Raw genomic sequence first — 27,552 nt, 5'->3', positions numbered from 1 at the left:
TCTGCCTTGAGCTCCAGCAGGGATGATATCTGCAGCTTGGAGTCCGCTGGAATGAAGTTGCCTGAGTAGATTGTCATCTAGCTGCTGGTGTGATACTGTGCACAGGTCTGGGACTTCCAGTGCTTCAAGTGATGTCTTCTGGTTGCTTTGATGGCTATGGAGGGTCACAACCATTCGTCGACAGGACCATTTGGTGGCTGTGTTTCCAAATTTGTATATAGTAAGCTCCTCCTGGACAACAACTTCACAGCCCAGTTTTTCAGAAATGTCCTGCCGGATAAACGTGCGCTGACTCCCACTGTCCAGTAACAGCCTCAGTAGGAGGCGTCTCGGTGTCCCTAGGGCCCACGTTCTAGCAGTTTGCAGCAATACAGCAGAAGAGCGGAAATTGGTGGTTGGGGCGCTCACGACTGTTGCGCTACCTTCACGAAGTCCCCCTGGGTCTGGGTTTTCCGATGCGGCTGATGTGGGACGTGATAGTTCGCAGAGTATAGCCACGTGGTGACCTCTACAAGTGGCGCATGTCAAGTTCCTGCACGAACGGTAAACACGAGCGATGTGATTTCGCTTGCCGCATTTGAAGCAGCTGCGTGCTCGCGCAAGCTTGGTTCTTTTTTCTTGTGTTGAAAGTCTAGCCTGACAGTTTTGCACCTCGTGCTGCGTGGTATCACACAAAGGGCACGTGGCCGCTCGGTAGCCAATAGCCTCAGTCGAGAGCGCGAGTGCTGAAGGGTGGCTCGCCTGTACAGATTCTTGACGTGGTATCGGCGATGACCCATACCGGGGAGAGTGGCTTGGGTGTTCCACTTGGACATCTTCTCGAACCTCCACTTGAGTCTGTAGAAATGGCATGATGACACGGATCTGCTCTTCCGGGCGCATATCAAATGTGTCGGCTGATGGTGTCAGTGCTGCCTCCCTTAACTTCTGCCGCTATAGTATAGCCAGGTCGGCAGGAAGGCACCGCATGAGGACACGATGTAAGACGACAGCGTAGTTGCTAGGCGGGACATCCAGCCCTTGAAGAGACGTTGTTCGGAAGCGTATCGCATCGTAGTGTTTACAAAGCTGTACTGTGTTCGTTGAACTGTTGACCGCAGGCAAACTCAGAAGCCGATCAATGTGATCATCAATTAGGATGCCTCGTCGTCCAAATCGGTCTTGTAGTGTCTGTACCGCGAGGTCTTAATTTTGTTCTGAAAGTCGCATTCCTTCCACGGCTCGCTTCGCGTCATCTGTGAGATACGTGAGAAGGTATCTAAACTTCTCGATTGGCGAGGGTTCGGAATTGGTGTGTATCGTACAATTGAAATGATCCCAGAACCCCTGCCAGTCACGACGGCTCCCTGCAAAAGTCGGTACCTGCAGTTTCGGTAGGGCGACCGTCCTGTGGCTCCTTGAGGTCAGAGTTGGAGGAAGACCGCCGGACTGGGTTCGGTCGAGAGGGGCGTTGGGCGTGATATTCGTGGGTTGTGGCGCAGAGACTTGAGAGTCGAGGGCGTGTCGGACGCGCGGGAGGCTATGACTGATGCGAAGACGGTACTCCTCTGCTCCCTCAAGCTCGTCCTCAAGATCGTCATCTGAGGTGGACGTCTGGATGTCACGGTCAAGGCGGATTAGGTCGCTTTCTTTCTGAAGCAGGTAGTCCAGTTGTATTCGGAGGTCAAGCTCTGTCGTGTTCTCGTCTTGCAGAAGATTGTCTATTTGTGTTAGTGTTCGGGTGACGGCTAAGCGGACGATGCCGCGGGTTCTTCGGTTGCGGTCCATCTCGTTTCCCGGGTTTCGGCACCAGTGTTAAGGAAGAGATCCCGGGCACGTCCGTTTCGATGGTGTCGGTTTATCGTTATCCCTCGTGCCGTTTATGATCTCGTAGTTCTGCGCTCCTCTACCTCTTTTTCCTCTCGTTACCTGGTACCAGAAGGCATAATCTACAACAAGGAGTTTGGTTGTCCCTATTTGGTCTGACCGCTTTTTAGCTACAGCTGCTTGCGCGCGCTTTTGAGTAAACGTTGGTTCTTATCGTATTCTCGAATTACAGCATGCATGTTAAACTCAAGGCCTTTAATAAATTTCCAAAGCGTTTTAAAATGCATTTTGCTCTGGTTCACAATAATTTGGGCGTTTATAAGGTTGAAGGGCTGAGGGAGTATGGAACGTTGAAGGGTCTTAAGGGCTGAGAGAGTTGGAAGAGCTGAAGGGGTTTGAAGGGCTATATCCCTACTAAAAAAACCATTTGGCGCCTATATGAAAATAAACGGGTCCATACCGGTAACAATTTAACCATACCGGTCACCAGTTTGTCAAAGGGGTCGCCCGTATGGCTCAAAGGGGTCCCCCGTTTGAGCCATAACGGTCACCTGTTTGGACAAACACGTCACTCCTTTGTCAAACGGGTCGCTCGTCTAGGCAAATGGGTCCCTCTCTGGGCAAATGGGCGACTCGTTTGGGCAAAGGTGCCGCACGTTTGCTCAAACAGGTGACCATGTTGCAAACTGTACCGGTTTTATCAAACGGCTCTCCGGAGCCCGTTTGACACTGAACGTACAGATCGGCGGCGTGGGCACACCTAGCGTTTCAGCCGTGGCAGCCAATGTTTCCGAAAGGCTGGGAGCGCGGGTTTATCGATTTCAGATCGTCCGCTTAATGCAAGTAATTATATTTATATTTCAACCCTACTGAAAAAAACAATTTGAAACTCAAACGGGTGGCAAACTGGTAAATCAAACGGGTGCAAACTTGTCGACCCGTTTGGATCAAACGTGATTATGGGATACGGGTACCCGTTTGAAACGGTACCCGCTCGAAACGGTGCCCGTTTGATACAGCTGCCCGTTCGACCTTGCACGTGATCACTTGTTTGAACGTGCCATTCGAATCGGGAAACTATGCGCTAGCCCAAAACGGAGATCGTCTGGTAGGTTGGTTATCTTAAACTTATTTAAGACGTTCCGAAACTCATAAACCTATTTATAACATGGAGGAAACACGTAGAACAAATGTGCTCACGTAGGTGCTTGCAAATGGACAGGAAAACAGACACAAAAGATTGTTGTCAATTCTCCTCAAAGTTTATTACGTTTTCTGTAGACAAGTAAAAACGTGCAAGCGACCTGTGAAATGTGATAGGCACTCTAAGCTTTTATACAACTGAGAAGATAGCAAACCAAACAAGAACCGAGGTAATTCTAGACTATGAAGGTAGAGTTTCGGGAAATTATTCGCCCGGCTGCCGCGAGAATAGTGGCTGCATAATTATATAGATAATCTGGAAGAGTACTGGCAGAAGAACGGTCAATCGTTGCCAAGAAGTAGGTTGCAGTGCACTTACCATAAAAATAGCGGACTTGAAAGATGTAATCCACGATATTTGTCGACACGGTCAAAGCAGGATAACCACACAAACACAAATGAAAGGGAACGGCTTCTTGAAAGTTTCAACACGATGTGGCGCACAAGCTGTCAGTTGCCGAACCCAAACAAACCGCAAGAATTCCTGACTTCTTTGAAAAATCGCTTGTTGCCCGTATAGACGCAGGACTTTTCGAACACAGATAGCTTTGGTGCACATCCAACACGTTGTCGAGAGACGTCCTAATAAGACCGCAGGGTTAGGCGACAGATCGAAGCAGGTGGATGCGCGAAGTTCGAGCTGGAACTGACAACAACCAGACAAAGAAAAAAGCGGCTGCTAGGCGCACCCTTCCGGATCTCGATGCTTATCAGCGTGTAGCTCGCGCGCGGCTGCAGGTCACGTGACGGGTGACAAGAGAGGAGGGAGGGGGCGAGGACCACAGGGACAGCCCCTCTCTCTCTCGCCAAGCGTTCCAGTAAAATGTGTTTTTGAAAAAAAAAAAAAAAAAAAAAAAACGCGCGCGCGCGCATGCGCGCGCGTGCATTTTGGTACGTTTGAACCTTGGAAAGGGCGGCGGGGCGGCCAGAAGCTCCGCTTGCGCCCGAGCGAAGAAAGTACTCAGCGCGAGCTCGTAGTTTGACTACTGCAACGGCGGGCGTGCTCTCGCAATGCTCGATGTTTTTGCAGCCGCGTGTACGCGGGCTACCTTCGCTGCGTCTTGAATTAAAGTGAAACGGAGTCTAGACGTACATTCTTTCACGCGGTCGCGTCTTCTGCGAGAGAGATTCGAGCTGAATAAGTAGAGGCAACAAAGATGGACAAAGTTGTAAAGTTCTGTCAAAAATATCGGCTCACCAACGTCGCGCGTTTACGTAAAACAACAACAAAAGAAAGGTGTTAGTTTTAGTTGCTGTATAAGCGAACATCAGCGGAACTGAAATATAAATATAATTATTTGCATTACGCGGACGATCTGAAATCGATGAACCGGCGCTCCCAGCCTTCCGGAAACATTGGCTGCCACGGCAGAAACGCTAGGCGTGCCCACGCCGCCGATCTGTACGTCCAGTATCAAACGGGCTAAGGAGAGCCGTTTGATTCAACCGGTACAGTTTGCAACAGGGTCACCGGTTTGAGCAAACGTGCGACAACTTTGCCCAAGCGAGTCGCCCATTTGCCCAGACGAGCGACCCATTTGCCCAGACGAGCGACCCGTTTGCCAAAGGAGTGACCTGTTTGTCCAAATAGGTGACCCTTATGGCTCATACGGGGGACCCCTTTGAGCCATACGGGCGACCCCTTTGACAAACTGGTGACCGGTATGGTTAAACTGTTACCGGTATGGACCCGTTTATTTTCATATAGGCGGCAAATGGTTTTTTTCAGTAGGGAATTGCGCTGATATTCGCTTATACTGCAACTAAAACTAACACATTTGTTGTTGTTGTTGTTGTTGTTGTTTTACGTAAACGCGCGACGTTGGTGAGCCGATATTTTTGACAAAACTTTAAAACTTCGTCCATCTTTGTTGCCTCAATTTACTTATTCAGCTCGAATCTCTCTCGCAGAAGACGCGTCCGCGTGAAAGAATGTACGTCTAGACTCCGTTTCACTTTAATTCAAGACGCCGCGAAGGTAGCACGCGTACACGCTACTGCAAGAACATCGAGCATTGCGAGAGCACGCCCGCCGTTGCAGCAGTCAAACTACGAGCTCGCACTGAGTACTTTCTTCGCTCGGGCGCAAGCCGAGCTTCTGGCCGCCCCGCCGCCATTTCCAAGATTCGAGCTAGCTAAAATGCGCGCGCGCGTGTTTTTTTTTTTTTTTCGAGGTTACAAAAACACATCTTACTGAAATGGCTGGGGATAGGGAGAGGGACTGTCCCTGTGGTCCTCGCCCCCTCCCTCCTCTCTGCTTACCAATCACGTGACTCGCAGCCACGCGCGAGCTACACGCTGATAAGCATCGAGATCCGGAAGGGTGCGCCTAGCAGCCGCTTTTTTCTTTGTCTGCTTGTTGTCAGTTCCAGCTCGAACTTTGCGCGTCCACCTGCTTCGATCTGTCGCCTAACCCTGCGGTCTTATAAGGGTGTCTCTCGACAACGTATTTAATGTGCACCAAACCTATCAGTGTTCGAAAGTCCAACGTCTATATCGGCAACAAGCGATTCTTCAAAGAAGTCAGGAATTCTTGCGGTTTGGTTGGGTTCGGCAACTGACAGCTTGTGCGCCACATCGTGTTGAAACTTCCAAGAAGCCGTTCCCTCTTATTTCTGTTTGTGTGGTTGTCCTGCTTTGACCGTGTCGACAAATATCGTGGATTACATCTTTCAAGTCCGCTATTTTTATGGTAAGTGCACTGCAACCTTACTTCTTGGCAACGATTGACCGTTCTTCTGCTCGTACTCTTCCAGATTATCTATATAATAATGCAGCCGCTATTCTCGCGGCAGCCGGGCGAATAATTTCCCGAAAGTCTACCTTCATAGTCTAGAATTACCTCGGTTCTTGTTTGGTTTGCTATCTTCTCAGTTGTATAAAAGCTTAGAGTTCCTCTCACATTTCACAGATCGCTTGCAGGTTTGTACTTGTCTACAGGAGATGTAATAAATTTTGAGGAGAATTGAAAACAATCTTTTTTGTCTGTTTTCCTGTCCATTTGCAAGCACCTACGTGAGCACATTTGTTCGACGTGTTTCCTCCATGTTATAAATAGGTTTATGAGTTTCGGAACGTCTTAAACAAGTTTAAGATAACCAACCTTCCAGACGATCCCCGTTTAGGGCTAGCGAATAATTTCCCGATTCGAATGGCACGCTCAAACGTGTGGTCACGTGCAAGGTCGAACGGGCACCTGTATCAAACGGGCACCCGTATCAAATGGGCACCTGTATCAAATGGGTACCGTTTCGAGCGGGTACCGTTTCAAACGGCTAGCCGTATCTCATAATCACGTTTGATCCAAACGGGTCGACAAGTTTGCACCCGTTTGATTTACCAGTTTGCCACCCGTTTGAATTTCAAATGGTTTTTTTTCAGTAGGGATAGGCTGTTGGGGTTAGAAGGTCTGAGACGGTTCCATAACATATTAGGGCTGAAGTGTTATTTTCAATGGGGTTGCTTTTTATAAAGTATAAAAAGCAAAAACCTGTCTATCATTTTCTAATTTAATAAATAAAATTAAGGTGCCATCATCTTTTATTTTGGAAGGCCCTCATAAGTAACTTCAACCATGTACAGTGTGCCGCAATATGAAAGACCCACTGGGAGCGCGTGGCAGAGGCGGTGGCTGGCGGGGGCGTTGCGATCGCTCCGCGCAGTTCCATTTTGCTTCGAGGGGAGGACGCTCACTCGAGGCTCAGCTAAAGCGCAACGCGCTTATCAGTTTGTGCTGAGCCCCGAGTGAGCGTCCACCCCTCGAAGCAGAATGGAATTGCCCGGAGCGCTCGCAGCGCCCCCGCCAGCCACCGCCTCGGCCACGCGCTCCGAGTGGGTCTTTCATATTGCGGCGCACTGTACATCATGTGCTTAAACAACCTACCGCAACTGTCTGGTGAAATTCTCGGAGGCCTGTGCACACGCTGGCGATAACCCGAAGTCTATAAGCGTCCACAGATACGGCGTAGGACTTGCTCCGCTGCTTTGACGAGGCTATCGCCAGCGTGCACCGGCCTCCGAGAGCTTCGTCAAACAGCTGCTGTAGGTTGTTTAAACTGTCCGTCCGCATTTCATGGTCGGAAAGACGGAAAACACAGCTGCCGCCCCATAGGCACTGCCCGTTCAGTCGTCTCTGATGCCTCCACCGTCCTTCGGTACCGGCAACGCTGGCCAGCATTAAAATGGCGAGGTTCTCATTGCTGTGAGATTACAAACCAATTTCGCATAAGGTCTATTGAGCATGATGGACTCGTTGCCATCTTTTTTCAAACATGGCAGGTCAATTACATGTACTTCGATATAACTAAAGCTTTTGTCACAGTGAATCATGCGAGCGGAAACGCAAGAGTAACCGGCATGAATCCTTGGAGTGCGGGCCGTTTGTTGCACCCGCCGCCTCCGCTAGCAGCGATTAAGTCTCTTCCGATTAATTTTTTTTACATAAGTGCTTGAACTTTTATTTAGGAATTTTTAAAGGGGAGCGAGTAGGGAGACTTATAGGCCACTCGACCAACAGGGGAAATCGTGCCGCCAGCGTTTGCCCGCACAATTAACTTGTGGCACGAGCTGATCCTTACAGGCAGTGTACTGAGAAAAAGGAAAAGAAAGAAGTCACCTATTTCCAAGCACTGAATTTAAGAGAAAAAAAAAGTGAAAGCCCAATTAGAGCGCAGCTCTTGAGGATAAGGAGAGAAGGGTACTGGGGGGGTCCCGTGACCTTGGGGGGTCACGTGACGATGACAATGCCGATGATGTCATCAGTGACGTCACTGATGACGTCATCAGTGACGATGACGATGCGAAAAAAAGTCTAATTTGGGGGTTTTACGTGCCAAACCTACGACGGACATCTGGCACGCAACAGCGGAGGACTGAGGATTAATTTCGACCACCTGGGGATCTCTTGACCTGCAATTGAAAACTCGGTTACACGGCGTCTTCTCCGCAATAAGCCTCCGTCATATTGTGGGCACCTCGGTCGGGATTCGAACCCGCGACTGTGGGATCCGTAGGCCGGCGCTCTCGCCTCGGAGCCACCGAGGCGGTACGATGACGATGCGGACACCGATGACGTCATTATTGACGTCACTGATGACGTCACCAGTGATGATGACGATGACGATGCGGATGACGATGACGTCATCAGTGACGCCACTGATAACGTCATCAGTGATGATGACGATGCGGATGCCGGTGACGACATCAGTGACGTCACTGATGACGTCATCAGTGATGATGATGCGGATGTCGGTGACGTCATCAGTGACGTCACTGATGACGTCATCAGTGATGACGATGCCGGTGACGTCATCAGTGACGTCACTTTTGACGTCATCAGTGATGACGGTGAGGATGCGGATGCCGATGACGTCATCAGTGGGGGTCACGTGAACTCGGGGAGGGGGTCACGTGACCTCAGGGGAGTCACGTGACCTCAGGGGAGTCACGTGACTTCGGGAGGTCACGTGACCTCGGGGAGGGGGGGGGTCACGTGACCTCGGGGAGGGGGGGTCACGTGACCTCGGGGTGGGGGGGAGTCACGTGACTTCGGGGGGCACGTGACCCGGGGGTTCGCGTGGTGCATTATGGGACATTTCCCATAATGCGCCGCGCGGTTACGCCGACGCCGACGCCGCTCAAACCGGAAACGGGCGCCTAAGAGCTGCGCTCTAAAACTAATTAAACAGCACATTATGATGTTACTTTAGCCGATTACGACTAGGAATTCAGATTGTTGTAGCTTCTGCTGCAATTCCAAGCGCGGGACGATCATGGGGCAAAATGGGTTGCGTGAGCTTATCACTGTGTGAATTTGAAACCGAAATTGATCAGGATTATGCCATTGCTTTAGCCGATTACTTTCATATCATGTTGCCTTCGAAAAACTAGCTTGAGAGAGGTGTCTACCGTGCCAATTTAATTACATTACACAGAGCACTGGTATACCAATAATACTTGCAATTACTCTGTATTTATCTAGTAAACAGTGTCACTCACTTGCCTAACCATTTTCAGAAAATGGTAGGACATATATACGAATCGGGTCGGTAGAATGGTTAGAGTAGAGTTGAGGAGGTGTTGTTTTGGAGTTGTTTGTGTTGTGTTGCATTGCAGACATGTCTGTGCCTGTAACAGTGTTCGGTATGTAGGTTGGTGTTTGGGGATTCTACACGTGGCGCAATCGTGCTTCACCCTACTTAACTACGCTGATCTCTGAAGAGATTGGGTAGTTAGAGGTGATATCTTGGCATCAACGTTAACCACGTTGTCTGGTATTTTTTCGTAGAACCAGCGAAAGAGGAAACGTTATTGTCAAAAAGAAATCCATAAGTTGAAGGTACGAGCCGTCTGGTTTGCGGCAGTCCGGTGAGGTTACGTAGTACAGGTCGTTTCGTAATTAGCTCCTAAGCGTAGAACGTCGCCCCAGAAGAGCACGTGTTTTGGCACGTGCTTTTCGGTCACTGTGCAGTTTAGACGCTGCGCTGTTTTGTCGCGAGCTATTACGACGCGTGCTGTTTTCTCGTTGTGCTGTTTTGATGCTTGCTGTTTTTACCGTGGTGTTTTGTTGTGTTCTGTTTTGCCGTCTGCTGTTCTTCCATGGTGCCGTTCGCCCCACTCCAGAAAAGACGACCGCCATAGCTTCTTTTCCAATACCGTCCCACAGAAAGACCGCCTGAAGGTTTCTTGGTCTGAATGCCTGCTACCCTCGATTTGTCCAGATCTTATCCCAGATCGCAGCACCGCTCACTCACCTCACCAAAGATGCCGTCGTTTCGAGTGGAACGAGGAGCAAGAGCGTGCGTTCGACGAACTAAAGCGACGTATGCAGTCAGCTCCGGCACTTGACCACTTCGACCAGGATGCCGAAACAGATATTCACACGGACGCCAACAACACCGGGCTTGGGACACTGCTTGTACAGGTGCAAGACGGCGTCGAGAGAGTTCTCGCGTATGCAAGTCGGGTCCTCTTCAAAGGGGAAACCAACTACTCGGGAACAAAAAAATAATGCCTTTGGGTTGTTTCATATCAGTTTCTGATGTGAGATAAAGCTAATAATTACAGTTCAGCTGCTTTCGCATAAAATGTGAAATAAAGAATTGATTGATTGATTGATTGATTAATTTATCAATCAATAGATCGATTAATTGCTTAATTAATTAAATAATTAATAATCATTAATCACTTAAAATACTGATTGATAGATTAATTGATCGATCGATAGATTGATTGATCGATTGATTGGTTGACCGATCGATTGATTGATTGATTGAGTGATTGATTGTCTGGGCAATCGCCAAGTTCAGACCTTACCTATATGGACGCAGGTTTCGAGTTATCACCGACCAACACACTGTGTTGGCTTGCCAACCTCAGGGACGCCGCAAGACGACTTGCGCGGAGGAGCCTGTGGCTGCAAGGATTCGACATCACGATCGCCTACAAGTCTGACCGCAAGGACAACCACGTCCCCTGTCTGCCACGGGCCTCTATGGAGTCGGCCCCGACGGACACACATGACGACAAGGAAATTTTTCTCGTGACACAGGATGCCACGGAAAAGGCAGCACGGCAACGACGTGACCCGAAACTTCGGGATCTGATCGCCCACTCGAAAAACCAAGGAGACGCGGTTCATCGGATTTTCATGCGCCTTTTAGCTTCTTTCAGCCTTCGTTATGGTGGTCTCTACAAGAACTTTGGAACTGTCAAGTGGACGTGGCACCTTGTGCCGAAAGGTCTACGTAGACGAATTTTCAAATCCTGCCACGACGATCCAACCACTGGACACCTCGGCTACAGTAAGACGCTCGCACGCATTGGTGAGAAATACCACTGGGCCAGGATCCCGAAGCTCGTCCGCCATTCCACCCGGACCAGCCGCGAGTGCCAGCGTCGAAAGACGCCTCCCACACATCTAGCGGGTCTTCTTCAGGTAATTGTACCGCCGGGGGCTCTGTTCCAGTAGATTGTTATGAGTTTGCTCGGTCTCTTTCCTACTTCAACGTTGGGGGGACCGGTGGATTATCGTCGCGACAGACTATCTGACAGAATACGCCGATACAGAAGCCCTTCCTTTTGAAATTGCTGTTGAAGTTGCCAGGTTCTTGATCGAATATACTGTACTCCGTCTCGGCACTCCAGATATCTTGATACCCGCCCGTAGTTCCGCTCTTCTGGCTCAGCTAACTCAAGAAATTCATCGCTTGAGCCGGACTAGCCATCGCAGGACGACAGCATACCATCCACAGACAAATGGGTTGACTGAAGGCCTCAACAAGACGATTGCTGACATGATTTTAATGTACGTAGATGTAGAGCACAGAACCTGGGATGAAGTACTGCCGTGTGTTACGTTTCTTTACAATACGGTGATTCAAGAAGCAGGCTTAAGCTGACCTTGTTGGTTCATACTTAGGGAAGGCCAGCTGAGCTAGAATAAACATACACATAAAGAAAAGTAAGCGGTGTGTATGGTCTTTTATGTATTTGCTTATTCTAGTTCAGCTAACCTTACCTGAACATTCAAGAAACCACGGGAATGACGCCGTTCCAACTTGTACACGGTAGAAGGGTTACCACGATGCTCGACACCATGCTACCATACATGCCCACCGACGTCGGCAACGACAACGCTCAACTGGTCTCTCAGCGCACAAATGAGGCTTGCCAACTGGCAAGGATCATGATTGAAGACCAATTGCGTGTCGACGAACGACGGTATAACCTTCGTCGTCGTGACGTGTACTTTCAGTGCGGAAACCGGAAATGGATACCGTGGACACCGATATGGCACCGCGGTCTCAGGAAGAAGCTTCTGAAACGCTACTTTGCACCCTACAAGGTTCTTCGTTGCCTTGGGGGGTTTGAACTACGAACTTCTACCCCGCGGAACACGTCCTTCATCATGCCACCCGCCGCGATACAAGTTCATTTGCGTCGTTCGTCTCGGGCCGTACTACGACAGAGCTAAGAAGTCTGTTTTGATTGTGTAGGAATTACGATTGTTTTAATTTTTGTTTATTGTAGTTTCTCTTTTTCTTTATTTTTTTTTGCACGTTGCATTGAGTACATGTTTTTTTTTTGTTTTTTTTTTTTAAACGGGAAGCAATGCCACGCGGGTCTTCAAGCAAGCGTGTCCGTTAGCGAATCGTGATTGCGCTTGGCTCACACGCAAAGAACCAAGGTTGGATGAATGGTAGCCGACGCACTATTTGTTATTTCTATAAATGTCGCGTTCTGGTAAATTCGAGAACCCAGTTGCTTATTCGAGGTTAGAATGTCTTACGCGCCTAAACTTTTACGCTGATTGTTCCAGAAGCCCACGCGTGTATATAGGGGATCCGCATGGCGAACCTTAGTCAGTCTCGCCCCAGCGATCGATTCTGCAGCAACGCGTACATCGAAGCCAGCGACGCCCAGTTATTTCATATTTAGTTTGCGACAAGTTCGGCACATTAAACGTTTCGTTCCTTTATTTCACCCCTGCCTTGTCGGATGTTCCTCGTGACAATATCATCACCAGAATATGCAAATGATACTGCTCCAGCGAAGGCGGACGAATCGTGTTTATTGCGCTTTAATTTGCGTTGGAACAAAAAGGAATGTGTAGTCTACCCACGAATATCTCGTCAGGAGAATGCGACACTTTTAAGAGAACGAAAAGTCCACGTACTTATTGCGTACATCAAACAAAATATAAATATCACTAAAATATCAATAACTATTAAAATTCAAAAAGAAATCTAGTGATAAAAAGAGTGTTTTCGAATATTTATTATTACAGTATGTTGCTCGCAAATGGAGAATGACTCCGTGATTATAAAGATGATGAAGTAGTACGGGGCGTCCGGCGCTATATCTAAAATGTGATTTTATTTGTGCCAATATAGATATAAGCAGCGCAAACCATTCTGCGCAAGAATAGCTCCAGCTGTCGGATAAGAAGAAAATGTTTCAAAACCTAGATTTAGTTGTTTGAGGCATTCAATAAAATAAAATTACAAACAAAACCCGAGTACGCACGAAAACAATGTAGCCTCTTATGCCAAATAGGAATACGTATTTTGCGTCAAAGATTTCCGAGAACTGCGCGGATCTTTTGAATTAAATAAAGCGAAGATTTTAAACACTGGCGCCCTACTCCTACCCCAAGCGTAAGTGATACGTTCGGACGGCGTCTTAAAGGGGCACTGAAGTCGATATTGAGATCCTCCTTTTGTAGTGAAAACTCAATCTAGAAGCTCTAAGCACCTCAACAAATTCAAAACCACACCCGTGCGTACCTTATTTCCTCATTAAAAGCGTGTTCAAATATTCCGACACGCCCTTCTTGGGAAGTATTTTCTTCCGAGTGAAGTGATCGACAAAGGGCACTCGTCGACCAGTTGCAAGCGATGGCTCCGCCCGCAGAGAAAAAAAGGAGTCTTATCCGAAGAGAGCCTTATCAGACTCTCTTCGAAACAAGTCATAATAAAATCATCCGGAATGTGCGCGTATTGTAGGGCTTTCAATTTTCCACACAATTTAGTCCGCAAGAAAAAAGAGTCCACATGTTTTTCTGTTGCCCTGAAATAAATAGGGGGTTTTGTAATATGGAAATTTGTAGATGTGGGAACTAAGACATTTTAAACAATATAAAATGAACGACAACAATTTTCAATAACGACTTCAGTGTTTCTTTCGGGTATTAGTATATCTTTTCGATGCTTAAAGTGGCAATTTTGACGGCCCAGGGCGACTGCCTAATACTTGGGTGTATATATATCACAATATATTGCACGGAAAGTTTTTTTACTAAGGAAAGTTAATGCTAGACGATGCGTTGTTCAAGGTAACGCTTATCGCGGTTAAAGTTAATGCTGAACACGTACTTTCTGCAAGATACTTTACAGACTCTCTTGAATCTTTAGATGTTTTAGAAAATACTGAACTAGTCGAGCCCCCAAATCAGACACGCGTACGAGAATAGAACAAGGCCTTTTACCTGGGTATTTATTTGTACTAACTCTGCGCCTTCTAATCAAAGTAAACCTAACATGTTTAAGAAACAGCGAGTACAAAACCATTTCGTTCTAATCGCATATAAGCCTATTCTCCACCTCGTCTCTTGATGGCGCGCTTTTATTCTGCACTTCGATCTCGCGTTTTCACAACCCTGCTCTTTAATCTAAGATCATGAGCGCAAATAAAGAAACGCCGGTAGTCGAGAAAGACATGTTTCGTTGATATGTGTTCACAATTCGCGGGGAAGCGGAAATTGCGTGAGCCACCATTCAAAATGAGCCTGGAAGAAGACACAACGAAACAGAGCAAACTCCCACTTCAATAAGTCCGAAGCAGAAGACAAGGAGGGAAGACAAGGGCGGGCGGCCGTCGGTTGAGGGTAACAGACTATAAAAGCTCCCGACAATTTCTGAGGCAAGGTGGGCGGGGGATTAGATTGCTGGCCCAACAAGACTGCCAAGCGTGTTTAAGCCAAGCAAGAGAGAACATGAATGTGGCCTTTCTGAATCTGTTCGATCTCTTGCTTACTTGAGTGAAGGCGGGAAACGACAACGAAGAGTCACTTCCCGCGGGGCATTGATATCGTTCGGCATCTAGCACACGATCCCAATACGGCCCACTTGATTTTCTCATTGATTGTTCCTTGGCGGGGTCGAGAAACGCGTTGAGAGTAAAAGCAAAGAGGGTGAACCTCGTTTCACTGTACGATGAATCGGGGCCATGGACAGCTTTGCGGTACACGGCCATGGACACTTTCCGGTACAAGGTCAATTGCACATTTAGACGCATACTCGCGTTGCGCCCTCGCAAGGTTATAAATAACTCAGTTGATCAAAGCACGAAGCAAAATTGTAATCTCGATTTTGTTTTAAAGTATGTAGATTGTTTAAATGTGTGTATGACTCCGGATCATGACCACACAACTCAGGCTGAAAGCCTGCCATCCTGCAGATTTGAAGGGAACACTCGCCGAAATGTAAATACAATATCCGCAGTCGATGTTTTTTTTTCTAATTTGTTGTAGTCGTTATATAATAAAACAAAAATGAGTGGTACTCTTCGTTTCCCATTAAGTCAAGACGCAGCTGACGCTACAACTTAATGGGACCAGTCAGACAGTATACAAAGTGCGCCATCATGGTGTTTGTCATATACGTTTACGTGCTTATCACCGCTGAACCAATTATAAACTGAAGATGCCCAGTGACTAGCGCTTTCGACGCTGATTGACTGGTACCCCTAGCTCGTAGCGTCAATTGCGTCTGAACTTACGCTGAAACGTATAGTAACGGCTATCACTTCAGCGCACGAATGCTTCGGATATCAGATTTCTTTTTTTCACTCTGCAGTTTCCTGATAGCGCAGAATCTTGCATTGGTCGTGGTGTCTGGCGGCAGTTAAAGCACAGAAATGGTCACGCGATTTTCTACGCCATAAATCCTAAGATAAGTTTAAATAGTCAACATATATGTGTGAGTAATTTCAAATAGTGGTAGTGACGAATGTGTTTGTGTTATTTTTGAAAATTATGCCGTTTAGTGCAGATCTCTTTTTGCTGTTCAGTCCCACTCAAAATAATTTACGGCATGAACGTATTTGTTTCTAAACTTTTCCTACATAAAACATTATGGCCATAATTTTTATTTTCTCTAGCTTTTAACTTTTAAATTTGTAGTTCTTAATTTTTTCGGTGACTGCCTTTTTCCATGAAAAGTTCTTCTCTGAACAAACACAAAAATCAACAGCAACAGAAAGCGGAACTGCATGAACCGTAGTAGCAGATATTGCTGAAAAAATGTGGACGGCGCCGTTGAATGCTTCATAACGCCAAAGCCAGAGTTGACACAGCAAAAAATGTCCGGAAAAGCGGGGATTGACGACACATTTATAATATCCGAATAAATAATGCGCAGGAGCAATATTCTTATAAACCCCTTTCACAAGTCACGCGCCGATTATTACAAGGTCGGAATTTAGTGACGTTTTCAATTTAAATCGACTTGACTCAGTGAGTCATAACTACGTCACGTGACATCACAGGCACACGTGACGTGACATGTCTCGACAGCATATCTTAAAACGATGACGACCACGTGATACATGATTAATCATAGTGCTAATACGAAGGCGCCACGAAAACACACAATATCTCATACATTGCAGTTCAGAATATGACAATTTCATCAATACATAGAAATACAGTGGCCATTTTTTATTCTCATACATTTATTATGTGACACTAAGAAATTTAAAAAAAATAATGACCGCCAGCCTTTTGAATAGGTTACCATTAGTTCCGGTTCAATTCCAAGAAGGCGGCGAAGATCTCGGTTCGGTTCAGTTCTGGTCCCACTAAAAATAACGGTTTGGTTCCGATCTTTGCTTCGGTTCAGTTCTGGATCGACACACTTATAGAAAATATATCAGCTTACTGAACTGCCGACCTGTAAGAACAGACGTAAAGCTATGCTAACAAGAAAGAGTGGCAATATATTATAGAGCACTTGCTTCTCGTAAGAGTCTAAACTGTTTTAAAACTGAGAGAGGAGTGCTGTGTGATATACTTACTCAGTAAAATATCCGTATATAAACTCAAGTTCTCACTCAAAACATACTTAAATATAGTAATACAAAAAAAACGCAGTGAAATACACTATGATGGCTAACTACGGTTTCGAATATTTTTTTTTTTCTATGAAGTTAAACAATTTTTAAGAACGAAGTGCCTCGTATACGTCATTCATTGCTTTTGAAAGTACAATTCTGAGGTTTACCCTTTCTGGACTCTTTTAACTTTTTCGAGGACAGGAAGCTAGTTTCAGTTACGCTTTGATAAAAGAACCCCTTTCCTAAGCACATTTTTTATCCGAGTGTTGCTATGTTCATAGCCCCCTCATCAGGGCGCCTTAACAATAAAAGGAGTTTGTGTAACTTTCTTGTGATATAATATTCTTCAAATAGGACAAGACAAAGATACGCTTGAAAAAATAAGCACCGCCTTACCGAAATCAGTGATTTAAAACTCGTTCCTAAATTTTGTTGGTGTCATGACTCCCTAATTTATTTTATAGGACTCATAACGGTGGCTTTAAAAAAGATGAGTGATAAACTGGTTTATTTATTCAAGAATGGGAAGCGATTTCGACACCGAATCGCTTCGTTTTGTAAAATCAGATGTCTGGCTCTCATGACTATATACTGCACAACATAATGAAATATCACGCAGTGAATCGAGCAGACTGGACTGTTTTGAACACTGCCCGATGTAAATAATTGTTTGGTTACAAATCAAACCTAAAAAAAAGAAAAACATGAGACAAGAACGCATATTTCTCTAGCTACGCAAGGCTTGAAGCTACATTCAAACCTCTCTCGGCGTTCAGCCTAAAGTGATTGTCAACATATCTTGGTTGGCACTGCACGAACAAAAATAGAGCTTGAGTGCTAGCACCGTCCCCATCCCCCAAAACACCACTGCGTGTCAATATTTTTGACGGCAAATATGTTACTTGATTGAGCAAATGTGATTTGCAAACAAAATTCTGCATTGCAAATTAATTAATCTAGATTAGATTTTTTTTCGATGCACTTAACTCAGAGTAAACCCTATATCTGTATGATCATATGATTAATTTAGTATAAAGGTACAGGCGGGCGTGTTATCAAGAGCCAATATTTTTAATGTATTCTGATTGATGACACTCGCTTATAGATGCGTTGACTGCATTGGTATTCTTTCGCTGGGGACGCCTCGTCTGACCAATTTTTACATTGTTTTCTATACGTCCTTGGACACTTTGTGAAGCGTGAAATCAAGGCATATGATTCTTAAATAAAGCCCTAAAAATTACATTAAAAATAATTCGCGGTGCCATTTTTTGACACATTTTATTTGCACTATGCTGAAGGTGTACCGTGACTACACCACGGTAGAAGCGGAACCCTCGTCTACATTTTATTATTTAAAAAAAAGGTGTATTGAAGTGTTTTCCCACAAAAAATCCCGGATGTTTACTTTTTTCATTTTTTTTATTTATAAATAATGTAATAATAGCCCAAGTAACCACGTCTTTCATTTTAGAAAAGCAAATTCACAGTAACAAGTTTTTTTTTTTAAATAACTGGCTTAGATAATTTTGAGGAGAGTTTTTTTTAGCGATATATAAAATGTTTTACTCAGTCAGTCAGTCAGAGTCTTGAGAGCAAGGAAATCAAAGGAAGTGTTACTGAGCCGGAAGCTCAATATGTCGCCTTTGTTTTGGGGTAAGGGAGGGGGAGTGAAAGAATGTTTTACTAATTTACCGCATGAATATTTAAGTCTGTGATTTTCTTTATCTGGTAATGTTATACGCATAGCATGTCAAAAGCAAATGCTTTAGGTGACTCAATATTTCAGATAAAGTTATAATTCCATTGCCCAAACGGTCGAAGGACAAGAGATGATAAAAACATTCATGTAATCAATCGACTAAGGGAAAGTGTAAAACGCCTCATACGGAGTGTTTCACTAAAGGTGGGCAATTCTGATATTGTGAAAACTACACGTCGCAACAAAAACAAATGCTGTTGTCGTTTTTATCCTGGGCCAGGGCCCGTTTAGGAAAATTATTAAAGTTTGGGATAATTAAGTTGTAAGCTATGTTTGCGTAATTAACTATTTAATATTGCGTTTAAGGGCATAATTTCAATTATAAAATTCCTGGGCATCATCGACAAACAATAAATCAATAAATTGCGTGGCATTTTACGTCTTTCTGAAAAACCGCACGATTTCAACGAGTTTTTAAGTTTTGGCTTGCAAACGAAGCGCTTCTCGATCCCGACGGCACCGCGCCCCGTGGACAAATAGTGCAACCAGCCTCTGCTGCGTTGCGCAGGCTCATCACGAAAAATGAATGCAGTTACACTAGAGGCGTCATTGATAACGGTAGTCAAAAAAACTTCATCAGAGAATATGTGTCAAGAAAGCTGAAACTGAAGGTGTGGTGGCATGGCCCGCAGTGATTGTCACGTGATCCAGATTTTTGGTCTCAACAAAGAGAGACAAACAACTATGGTGTGCAGTACTGCTCTTACAATGCACTCAAAGGTGACCTCCTACAGTTGAAGTTAAAGAAAGTTTGCGCTCTTCTTTTTTTAACATCAACTGTAGAAAGTCATCTTTCGGTGCAATGTTAGACCTCTATGTGCACACCATCTTTGGAAAGCATCAATCATTGGCCGCTTTAAAGAAGAACAAACGCGCGAGGTGCTGAGGCGTTCACCTCCTTTGGCCTGGGCGATTGCTGCGTTAGTCAGCCTTCGGTAGCTTTGAGCGAAAAGGAAGTTGCCTTTTTGCGAACGTTTCACTGTAACTGAACTGCTTACCCCCTGGTGCAGTTGTGCCCTGTCATAAATAGTGCTTCATCTATCCTTTCTTTACTTAATATATCAAAGTTTTGAGCGCGCGTCTGTCTGTGTTCTGTGTTCCTTCCTCGTTGTCTTTGTCTCTTTGTGAGCTATTTTTCCCATGTTCAACGATTACCAACTCGCTCATCTTACTACTTTACTACAGTTTGATGCAACAGACGACTGGGCAACGATGGAAGCATAAGGAGTCGGCGGAAGAGATGGCAGCCTCACCTTTTTCATGACGATCTTACGTAATTGTTGAAGCTCGGAGCGAAGACGGCAGTTCTCAACGTTGATTCATTTTACCTCAGCCGTTAGCTCCTCAAGCTTGTTTGACAGGCTTCAGAGGATGCGTAAAGACCGGGAGGACGAAGTTTCCATCCAGCACGTCCGCTGGCTGGTCCAACGGCTCAGACGCAGGAACCGACCCTCCCGAAGGAGATTCGCGATGTTATTGCTCGGTGATATGCCGCATCTTCTGGTACAACCAGAGCCCTTTAAGGTGCACTTGCCGCTTTCCAAGTAGATGTTGTATTCTTCATGGCCAACGTTGTAGAATTTCCATTAAAAACGCCGATTGCAGCCAGCCGAACAGACAAGCAACTGCTGCCTCTCGTAGAAGCATTGAGCACACAAGCCACAAAAGTCTTTTTGCAGAGCTCCTTCAGAAACGTCTTTCACAGGCGGCGTCACTGTGCTTTGTCAAACCTTAACACCTTAACGCCCTCTTTCTTTATGCGCTTCATAAAAGATTGCGAATTATAAAAAAAACAAAACAAAAAACGTGTGATTTTGCGCATGTGCAGCTTGTATTGCAGCGCTTTCAGGCGTGACTCGAATAGACTAGGCCGGCTTGCAAAACAGAGCCCTGTCGACGGGACGCTTTTGACAAATTCGCGTTTTTACGGTGTTTTCTTTTTATAATTCAGACAATTATTTTTTAAGCTCGGAAAAACGAACCGTGTTAGAGGTTTCTTGGTAAAACCACACAATTGGATGTTTCTGAGAACGCTCTACAACTTTGTCATTGGGAACTTTCGCTCTAAAGTTAATATTTCAAAAATTCATTATTAATCTTAATTCATTAGTTAATTGGGCAGAATACAAAAAAAATATCCTGACCTGACCCAAACAAGAAGCAACCTAATTCCTTTAATTTCCTCTTCTAAGATGCACCGAAATATTTTTAAGCCTTGACTCAAATTACATAAAGTAGCCTACATATTTCACTTGTTTATATAGTACGTGCTAGTATAAATATCTCACTAGTTGCGCACAATTCTGTGGAACACACGAGCGGAAAAGAGAGGAAGGCCGTTTTTGTCCAAATCATGAGCAACGGCTAATCTGGGAAGCGGGACAAAAGCGGCGTCCGAGATCCACAGAAAGAGTGTTTGCGTAAAATGGGACTCCCTGCTTCCCTTCCTCTCTGACTGTTTGGGTTGCGCTCTGCTAACTCTTTGATAATCTTTGCAAACTCTGCGGGCAACTAGTGAGATAGAGCACGGACCCTGCATTTATCTCACTATGAAAAAAACAAAACAACAGTAACTGCACTTGATTTAAAATGAATATAACTCTCATCCAGAGTGCTGCTATTTGCTGTGTATAATGAACGCAATAAAAAAGGCTTCGCAAGCGACAATCAGACGAAGAAGATTTGTACGTTCGGAATATTAAAGCGGCCTCACAGCTGTCGAGTTTCCTGTGTTCAGATATGCACCTGCTGCTCTTGAGTGAGTGAAAATGTTCCGGCTATTCGAGCTGCGCCTCATGAAGGAATTATAATTTGTTCAACTATTTACTTGCTCCGGATACAATAGATAGTTTTCATCGCAGAATAAAAAAAAAAAAGTCATAGGTATCGGCTGAAACGTTTATTCCTAGGTACTTTGTTAACATACAGTTGAATGTAAGGCTACCTATATTTAATCTCCAGGTTATTTTATACGTATTGAGAGACATTCGCGATCAGCTTGCTTTACCCCGAGCTTGAAATTCACAAGCACGCGTGCGTCCTAATTTTTTTAAGGATTTACGATAGTTTGCTGGTACTACACTAGCAACGCACACTGCTGAAAAAAGAAAAAAAAAAGCTCGCATTTTCTGATTTAAGTATGCTTGTAACACAGTAATAGGTATACAGCGTGTGTTTCTCAAGATCTACAGATTCGTTTAAAAAAAATCATGAACTCACTAACGCTGTCTATGCAAGTGAGTTATGTGGTCAGGATAACACAATGCGGGGGTTAATTATCAGAGTAGGTCCCATAATTACATGAACTTTATTAACTAACTTTTTAACCAGTGAACAAAAGCACGTGGTTCTAATTAGATACTTGCAGAATGTAATCGAAAACTAAAAGTTCAGTAATTTTTAGAAAGACTTCGAGTACGTGGGAAGCGCGGTGCTGCACTAAAATTGACACGTGCAACAGGCTGAAGGCTGGCGGTGGGAAAACGGGAATGATTAGAGACATTAATAATAATAATAATACATTTATTGTATGGAGCACAACACTGTTTGCGTGACGGGCGCATCAAAGCCAAAACAAGGCTTGTGTGATGCTACCCTAAAATTAACACTTTAAACATTGCTACCCGGTATACAAAAGGAAATAAGACAGATTGACATACACACGTCCTTAGAATGTCCCAAAGTCAAAGTCAGCAGTTGGGTGCATGCAACACACAAAATCACGCCTCCAAATACTGATTCAAGTACATAGATAAGGTTTAAAAGAACTTAATATAAAAAAATAACGATAATCACGAAGACCAAAGTGTCGCGCCTGATGTGTAAAAGAAAAGAAAAAATAGTCAGGCGAAAAACGAAATTGCAGTACGCGGCGTCCAACGAGCGATTGTCCAGAACGTCCAGGCTAAATATGTGAAACCCACACTGGAAAAAACTAAACAAAGTAAAACAGAGATCATCAAAAACTCATACTTCTAAGTGATTTCTTAAGTTTACGGAGCGAAGTAAGGCCTAGAAGCTCGGGCGGTAGCTGTGAGAAAAGCTTTGGAACGTAATATGCTCGCGTACTTTCACCGTATCGGGTATGCACGAGAGGTATTTGGAAAGGCTGCACGTGTCGGAGGGCACGAGATGATGAGCTTAAAGTTTTGAATTCAGAGCTCCAGAAATGTCTCAAAATAACTGTGTGAACATAGAGGGTGTGAAAGTCAGGCAGTTGAAGAAGGTCGAAAAGAGTGGTGTCCTCGGGTATTTGCATGTTATAGGAGACACTCTTTAGGATTGCTTTAAGGATGCTGTCAATTCTAGCTCTCCAGAAAGCGTAACAATTACCAAAAACTGTTATGCCATACCGAAGGATACTGTACCCTAGAGTATGAGCAATAACCTTACGAACAGAAAGAGGCATGAGACATTAGGATCTATATAAGATGCAGCTGGCGCTCCTTAATTTTTTGCAAATATATGCTAAATGGGCATGCCATTTTAGGCCACTATCGAAAAAAATACCAAGGTACTTAACACTACTAGCGTACTCTAAGGGGACACAGGCGCACTGATTACAAGCAGATGAGTGTAAAATAAAAGGAATGCTGAGATTGATTGTTTTATGTGGATTGTATAAACACATTAGTTTTGTTTTCTTTACATTGATAGCGATTAGGTTTTTCTCAAACCAGTCCATGACCGCAGTCGCATGGTGCTGTAACTGGCGAATCGAGTCTACGTAATTAATATGTTGGGACATGATTACAGTGTCATCTGCGTACTGATAGATCTTGCATCCTGGTACATAGCTGGCGATGTCATTGACAAAGATGTTAAACAAAAGTGGTGACAAAATTGAACCTTGTGGTACACCTGATTTTAGTTTGGTTCGTGTGCTTTGAAAACCTCCAGCAGATACCAGCTGGGAGCGATTGTCAAGATAGCTCTCAAAAAAAAAAAAAAAAGTGCCACGGAAGCCTATGCTGTGAAGTTTACGTAAAAGTAACGAGTGACTAACGGTGTCGAACGCTTTAGATACGTCCAAGAATAGTGTTGACGTGACAACGTTGTTATCAAAACCAGAGTAAAGATAATCAGAAAAATCTTCCAGAAGGGGCTGCGTGCCCTTCCCATGCACGAATCCAAACTGAGTAGGTGACAATATATTAAATTTATCTAAAAAAGACGTCATTACCTGAAACACATGCTTTTCGAGTATCTGCACGATTATCGGTAGAATAGAAATCGGTCGATAATTTTCGATGTTATTTTTGGCACCACCTTTGTATAGAGGACGCACTATTGATGTTTTAAGGTCGTCGGGAATCGATTTAGCCTCAATAAAGCCGTTTAACATACAAAGAAGGACCGCTTTGAGACTGACATAATTTCTGCGAAGATCGGAGAGACGAATGTTGTCAATTCCAGGCGAGTTGCTTGGCTTAAAGCTAAACAAGATCGAGTGCAGATCCGTCTCTTGGAGTGGGAATAGCAACGCAGAGGAGCTGACAGTGTTACCAATAGGAGTTGGTGGATCTCTCGCCTTTCCAGAAAAAGTAGCAAAGAAAGCGTTGAAATTTTCTACAACATGACATAAATTACCGCCAAAATTTTGCTTCATCGTATCGTCGATAGAGTGGCGCGTGCTAGTTCCACGGAACTCATTAATCAGGGACCAAGTTTTTCGTGCATCTGAATGAAATTCTGCGAATTTTTTCTGGTAGTAGTTTCGTTTGGCAGATCTAATCATTGCGTTGACTTGTTGCGAAGGATTTTAAAGTCTGACTTCAATTGCACGTTGTTAGGTGAACGACGGCATCTAGCCCATAAAGCATTTTTATCGCTAATTGCTGTCAAAATATTTGTATTTAGCCATAAAAGGTCAGGGTTACGTTTCTTTATGTACACCTCTTTCCGACAGGTATTATAGAATTTATCAAACAAAAGAACGAAGTTTTTATATACGTCACTGTGGTGGACGGACTCCGAAAATCCGATCCAGTCATATGACGAGACTAGCTTATCAAAGGCACGATTGTCTATGCTGGTTATTTTAATACGGCCCGGTAGTTGGCGCGATGCCAAGTTACCAAAAGAACAATGACAGGCCACAAAGTAGTGGTCAGCGAGTTTTTCTGTAATAATGGCCGATTTAACGATCGACGCAGATGTTCTGATGTTGATATGGTCAATGCAGGAGCAAACTAGTCTGTCTAATAGAAACTCTTCACGAGTTGGAGCATTAATAGTGCACTCTATCCCATACGTTGACAAGATAGTTAAGTATTTGCACACCGTAGATTTGGTCGTGCTTAAAATGTCAATATTAAAATCTCCTACAAGGCATAACTGGTCATGCATGGTGAGACTACTTATGTAAGATTCAAGTTCTTCCAGAAAAGATCCAACGTTCGTGGAAGGCGGTCTGTAGACTGCCAAAAAACATACCGAGGTTGCCGCGTTTCCTAGAGAAAGGGCGACACACTCTGCGTGATTGAAGTGCAAAGAAATATTAGTAATGGACCACTTCTCATTCACGAAAACCGCGATGCCACCTCCATGACCACCACTCCTCCTCGGCCTCCTCTACTGAGACCGAGGAGGAGGAGGACACTTGGGTCTTGGCAGCCGATCGCATACTGCGATGGCTCCGGGACCATCCCGACCACGATGAGCTTCCCAGCGAAGACGAGGGTCGTCAGTCAGACGAGGAAGAAGACTCCCGACTACCCCTTTTGCCAGATCCCGTGTGGCACCCCGTGCGCCAGAGCGCCCCCCCTCCGACGGTTGACTGGGAAGCTACGGCTTCCATTTTTTCCTTTCATCCTGCTGCAGATTACTCGTCTCTTCGGATACGCTGCGCAGCAGCATCAGTCATTAATAACCGTCCTCCTCAACCTGACCAGCTACCAGTCCTTCGTCAGGCAGTCCGCTCAATGCATAACTCTGGCCTCCTGCGTCTTACTTCCAGAGGGCCCTACCTTAGCCCCATTCAGTTGGCTCCTAAGTCAAGCACAGAGTCCCGTTTCATCTTGGACGCCAGTCATCTTACCCGCCATCTTCCGGCCCCTCCCTTCCGGCTGGACCCTTTGCCAAAAGTCCTCCTCCAGGTCCCCTTGCCCAACCATTCCTTTTTTACCAAGGTGGACCTGGCGGAGGCCTTTTATCACATTCAACTCCATCCGTCCGCTCAGCGGCTTACCACCTTTCGCCTCGATGGCAGGTATTTTTGCTTTACCCGGCTTCCGTTCGGAGTGGTAACCCGAGACTCTGCCTTGGCCATCCTGACACAGCCAGACCCCAACATCTTCCTCCGAGAAACCCTGGCGTGGACTCTCGCCGCGCTTCTGGCACCACCGTCCTCCCTCATCTTTACCGACAACAAGGCCCTTCGCCATGCTGTAACAAGTGGCCACCTCCGAGCCGTGCCGTGGCCCCTCGGACTTACTGTATCTTTTCTTTCAATAAAAAAGGACCTCCGAGCCAAGTGGCTCCCCACGTACTGCAACCCCGCCGACATGCCCTCAAGACTTCCGCACTACCTTTTCCGCCCATTCCCTCTCGGGATTGGCTGAGGGCATGCCGGCGAGGGAGAGGGGGCGATGACTATATAAACACCACGCCTCTCTCTCAGCGGTAGTTGGGTTGACACCGAGGGCAGCGAGCAGTTGCGCTCCCCTCAACGAGGTTACAAAGTTCTACACGCGGAACACCGCGTGTAGAACTTACCTATATCCCGGTAAAGAAAATTGATCTGTAGCAACAGAGGAAATGCTTATTTCTGTTAAAACAAAGACATCTACCAGCGAACTAATATCCCTTGAAATTATCTCGAATTCATTCCAATGCTTCCGTATGCTCCTTATATTAACATGTAAAACAGAAAAAGAGTGGTCATGAGAGACTCCAAGAAACTTTCTTAAAGACGAAAAATCTGAAACCTGAGCGAAGTTTGTCATGCAACTAGATAATCTTTTCAAGGTCTAACTTATGGTTGATCCTCACAGGGAGAGAACCCTCCATCTTTCTGGCGTATATCTTAGCCCTTGTCACCCACACGAATTTGTAGCCTCGCTCCTTGCCTCTCTGTCTAGCCTGCCAAAGCAGCTCCTTGTTCGCACGAGTCAGGTTGTCGTTTAGGTACAATTTGGGGAAAGGACCAACCTGACTGAGTGCGGGAAGCTTTCCCCGCGCTTCCATCCACGATTCCTTCATGCTGACCGAAGCAAATCGAATTAGAATCGGCGGGGCCTTTTCACGTTTGGCAGGCAAGCGATGTATAGCGAGTATATCGGTTTTATGGAAGTGAGAGATGTTCAGCTTTTCCGCGAGAGACTCAATAAAGGATAATAGGTCTTCTTTAGGCGAGACAGGAAGTCCGTGCACTTCGAGGTTGGAGAGACGACTGTGCTGCTCGTTGTCGTTGAGCGCGCCCCGGATCTCCTGGATTTCGGCTGCTTGTATCTGCACAGTTGACTTTAGTTGCGACAGTTCGTCCTGGAGACCTTTGCCAGTTTGCTCGTTGGCTGTTGCCAGCTTGAGAAGACGATCATAGTCAGCGGAGAAGAAGTCCATGGACTGTTGAATTTCGTTGACTGTCTCTCTCAGGCTCTCAACCAGTGGCTTTACCAATAAGAGTTCGTTAAGCTGCGCCGACAGAAACAGGAGGGAATCTACACTTCCTTTCAGGGTGAGCAGCCCATCCAGCTTCTCAGTCATGGCAGCCAGCTGAGCAGATAGATTCTCCACACCCTGCGAGGCTTCGATCCCATCAGGTGGTCCCGCTTGACTCTCTTTCCCACGGCACGTCCGGCATCTCCACTTGTCACGCTTAGACTGACCCATAGTGGTGAACGTCTTGTCGGCGATACCGGAACAAGTCTGGCCCAAATGGTAAGCACCTTTGCAGTCTGCGCACGACATGTGCCTTCCATCGGTCTCCACTGACTTGGTACACGCCACACACTCGATGGTTGGAGTCATAGTTGAATCGACGCGCAAAAAGGTGGCGAAATACGTGTACTGCCGTTAGGCTCGAGAAAAGCGCAGCGAAGTAATGACCCAAGCCAACGAGGCAGGTAGCTAGTCAGGATGGCTGCCGGTCTCTGCACACTGACGGCACGACGGGCGTTGAGAGCAGAATAAGGGAAGCTGGATACCCAATACAGTAAACCTACCGG

General features: G+C 45.6%; 1 protein-coding gene across 1 annotated transcript; it reads right to left on the bottom strand.

The window, feature by feature from the left end:
• Positions 1-1,133: 1,133 nt before the first annotated feature.
• Positions 1,134-27,091, bottom strand: LOC120847932. The gene is made up of 2 exons (XM_040219866.1): positions 26,468-27,091; positions 1,134-1,235 (listed from the first exon to the last, which is right to left on the bottom strand). Exons 1-2 carry the CDS (start codon positions 27,089-27,091, stop codon positions 1,134-1,136), a joined length of 726 nt encoding a protein of 241 aa, XP_040075800.1.
• Positions 27,092-27,552: the final 461 nt, after the last annotated feature.

This window comes from Ixodes scapularis, unplaced genomic scaffold (assembly GCF_016920785.2).
Source record: "Ixodes scapularis isolate PalLabHiFi unplaced genomic scaffold, ASM1692078v2 PGA_scaffold0__279_contigs__length_252992795, whole genome shotgun sequence".
NCBI lineage: Eukaryota > Metazoa > Arthropoda > Arachnida > Ixodida > Ixodidae > Ixodes > Ixodes scapularis.
The sequence above is the reverse complement of the archived record's forward strand: the minus strand, read 5'-3'. Positions and strand labels throughout refer to the sequence as shown.

Bases quoted from the DNA above. Each gene is read 5' to 3' on its own strand.
- LOC120847932 (XM_040219866.1), bottom strand. From the start codon at position 27,091: ATGACTGAGAAGCTGGATGGGCTGCTCACCCTGAAAGGAAGTGTAGAT. The intron at 1,236-26,467 runs GCTAGACAGAGA...CGTATCTCACAG, and splicing joins ACAAGGAGCTGCTTTGGCAG to ATGACGCGAAGCGAGCCGTG.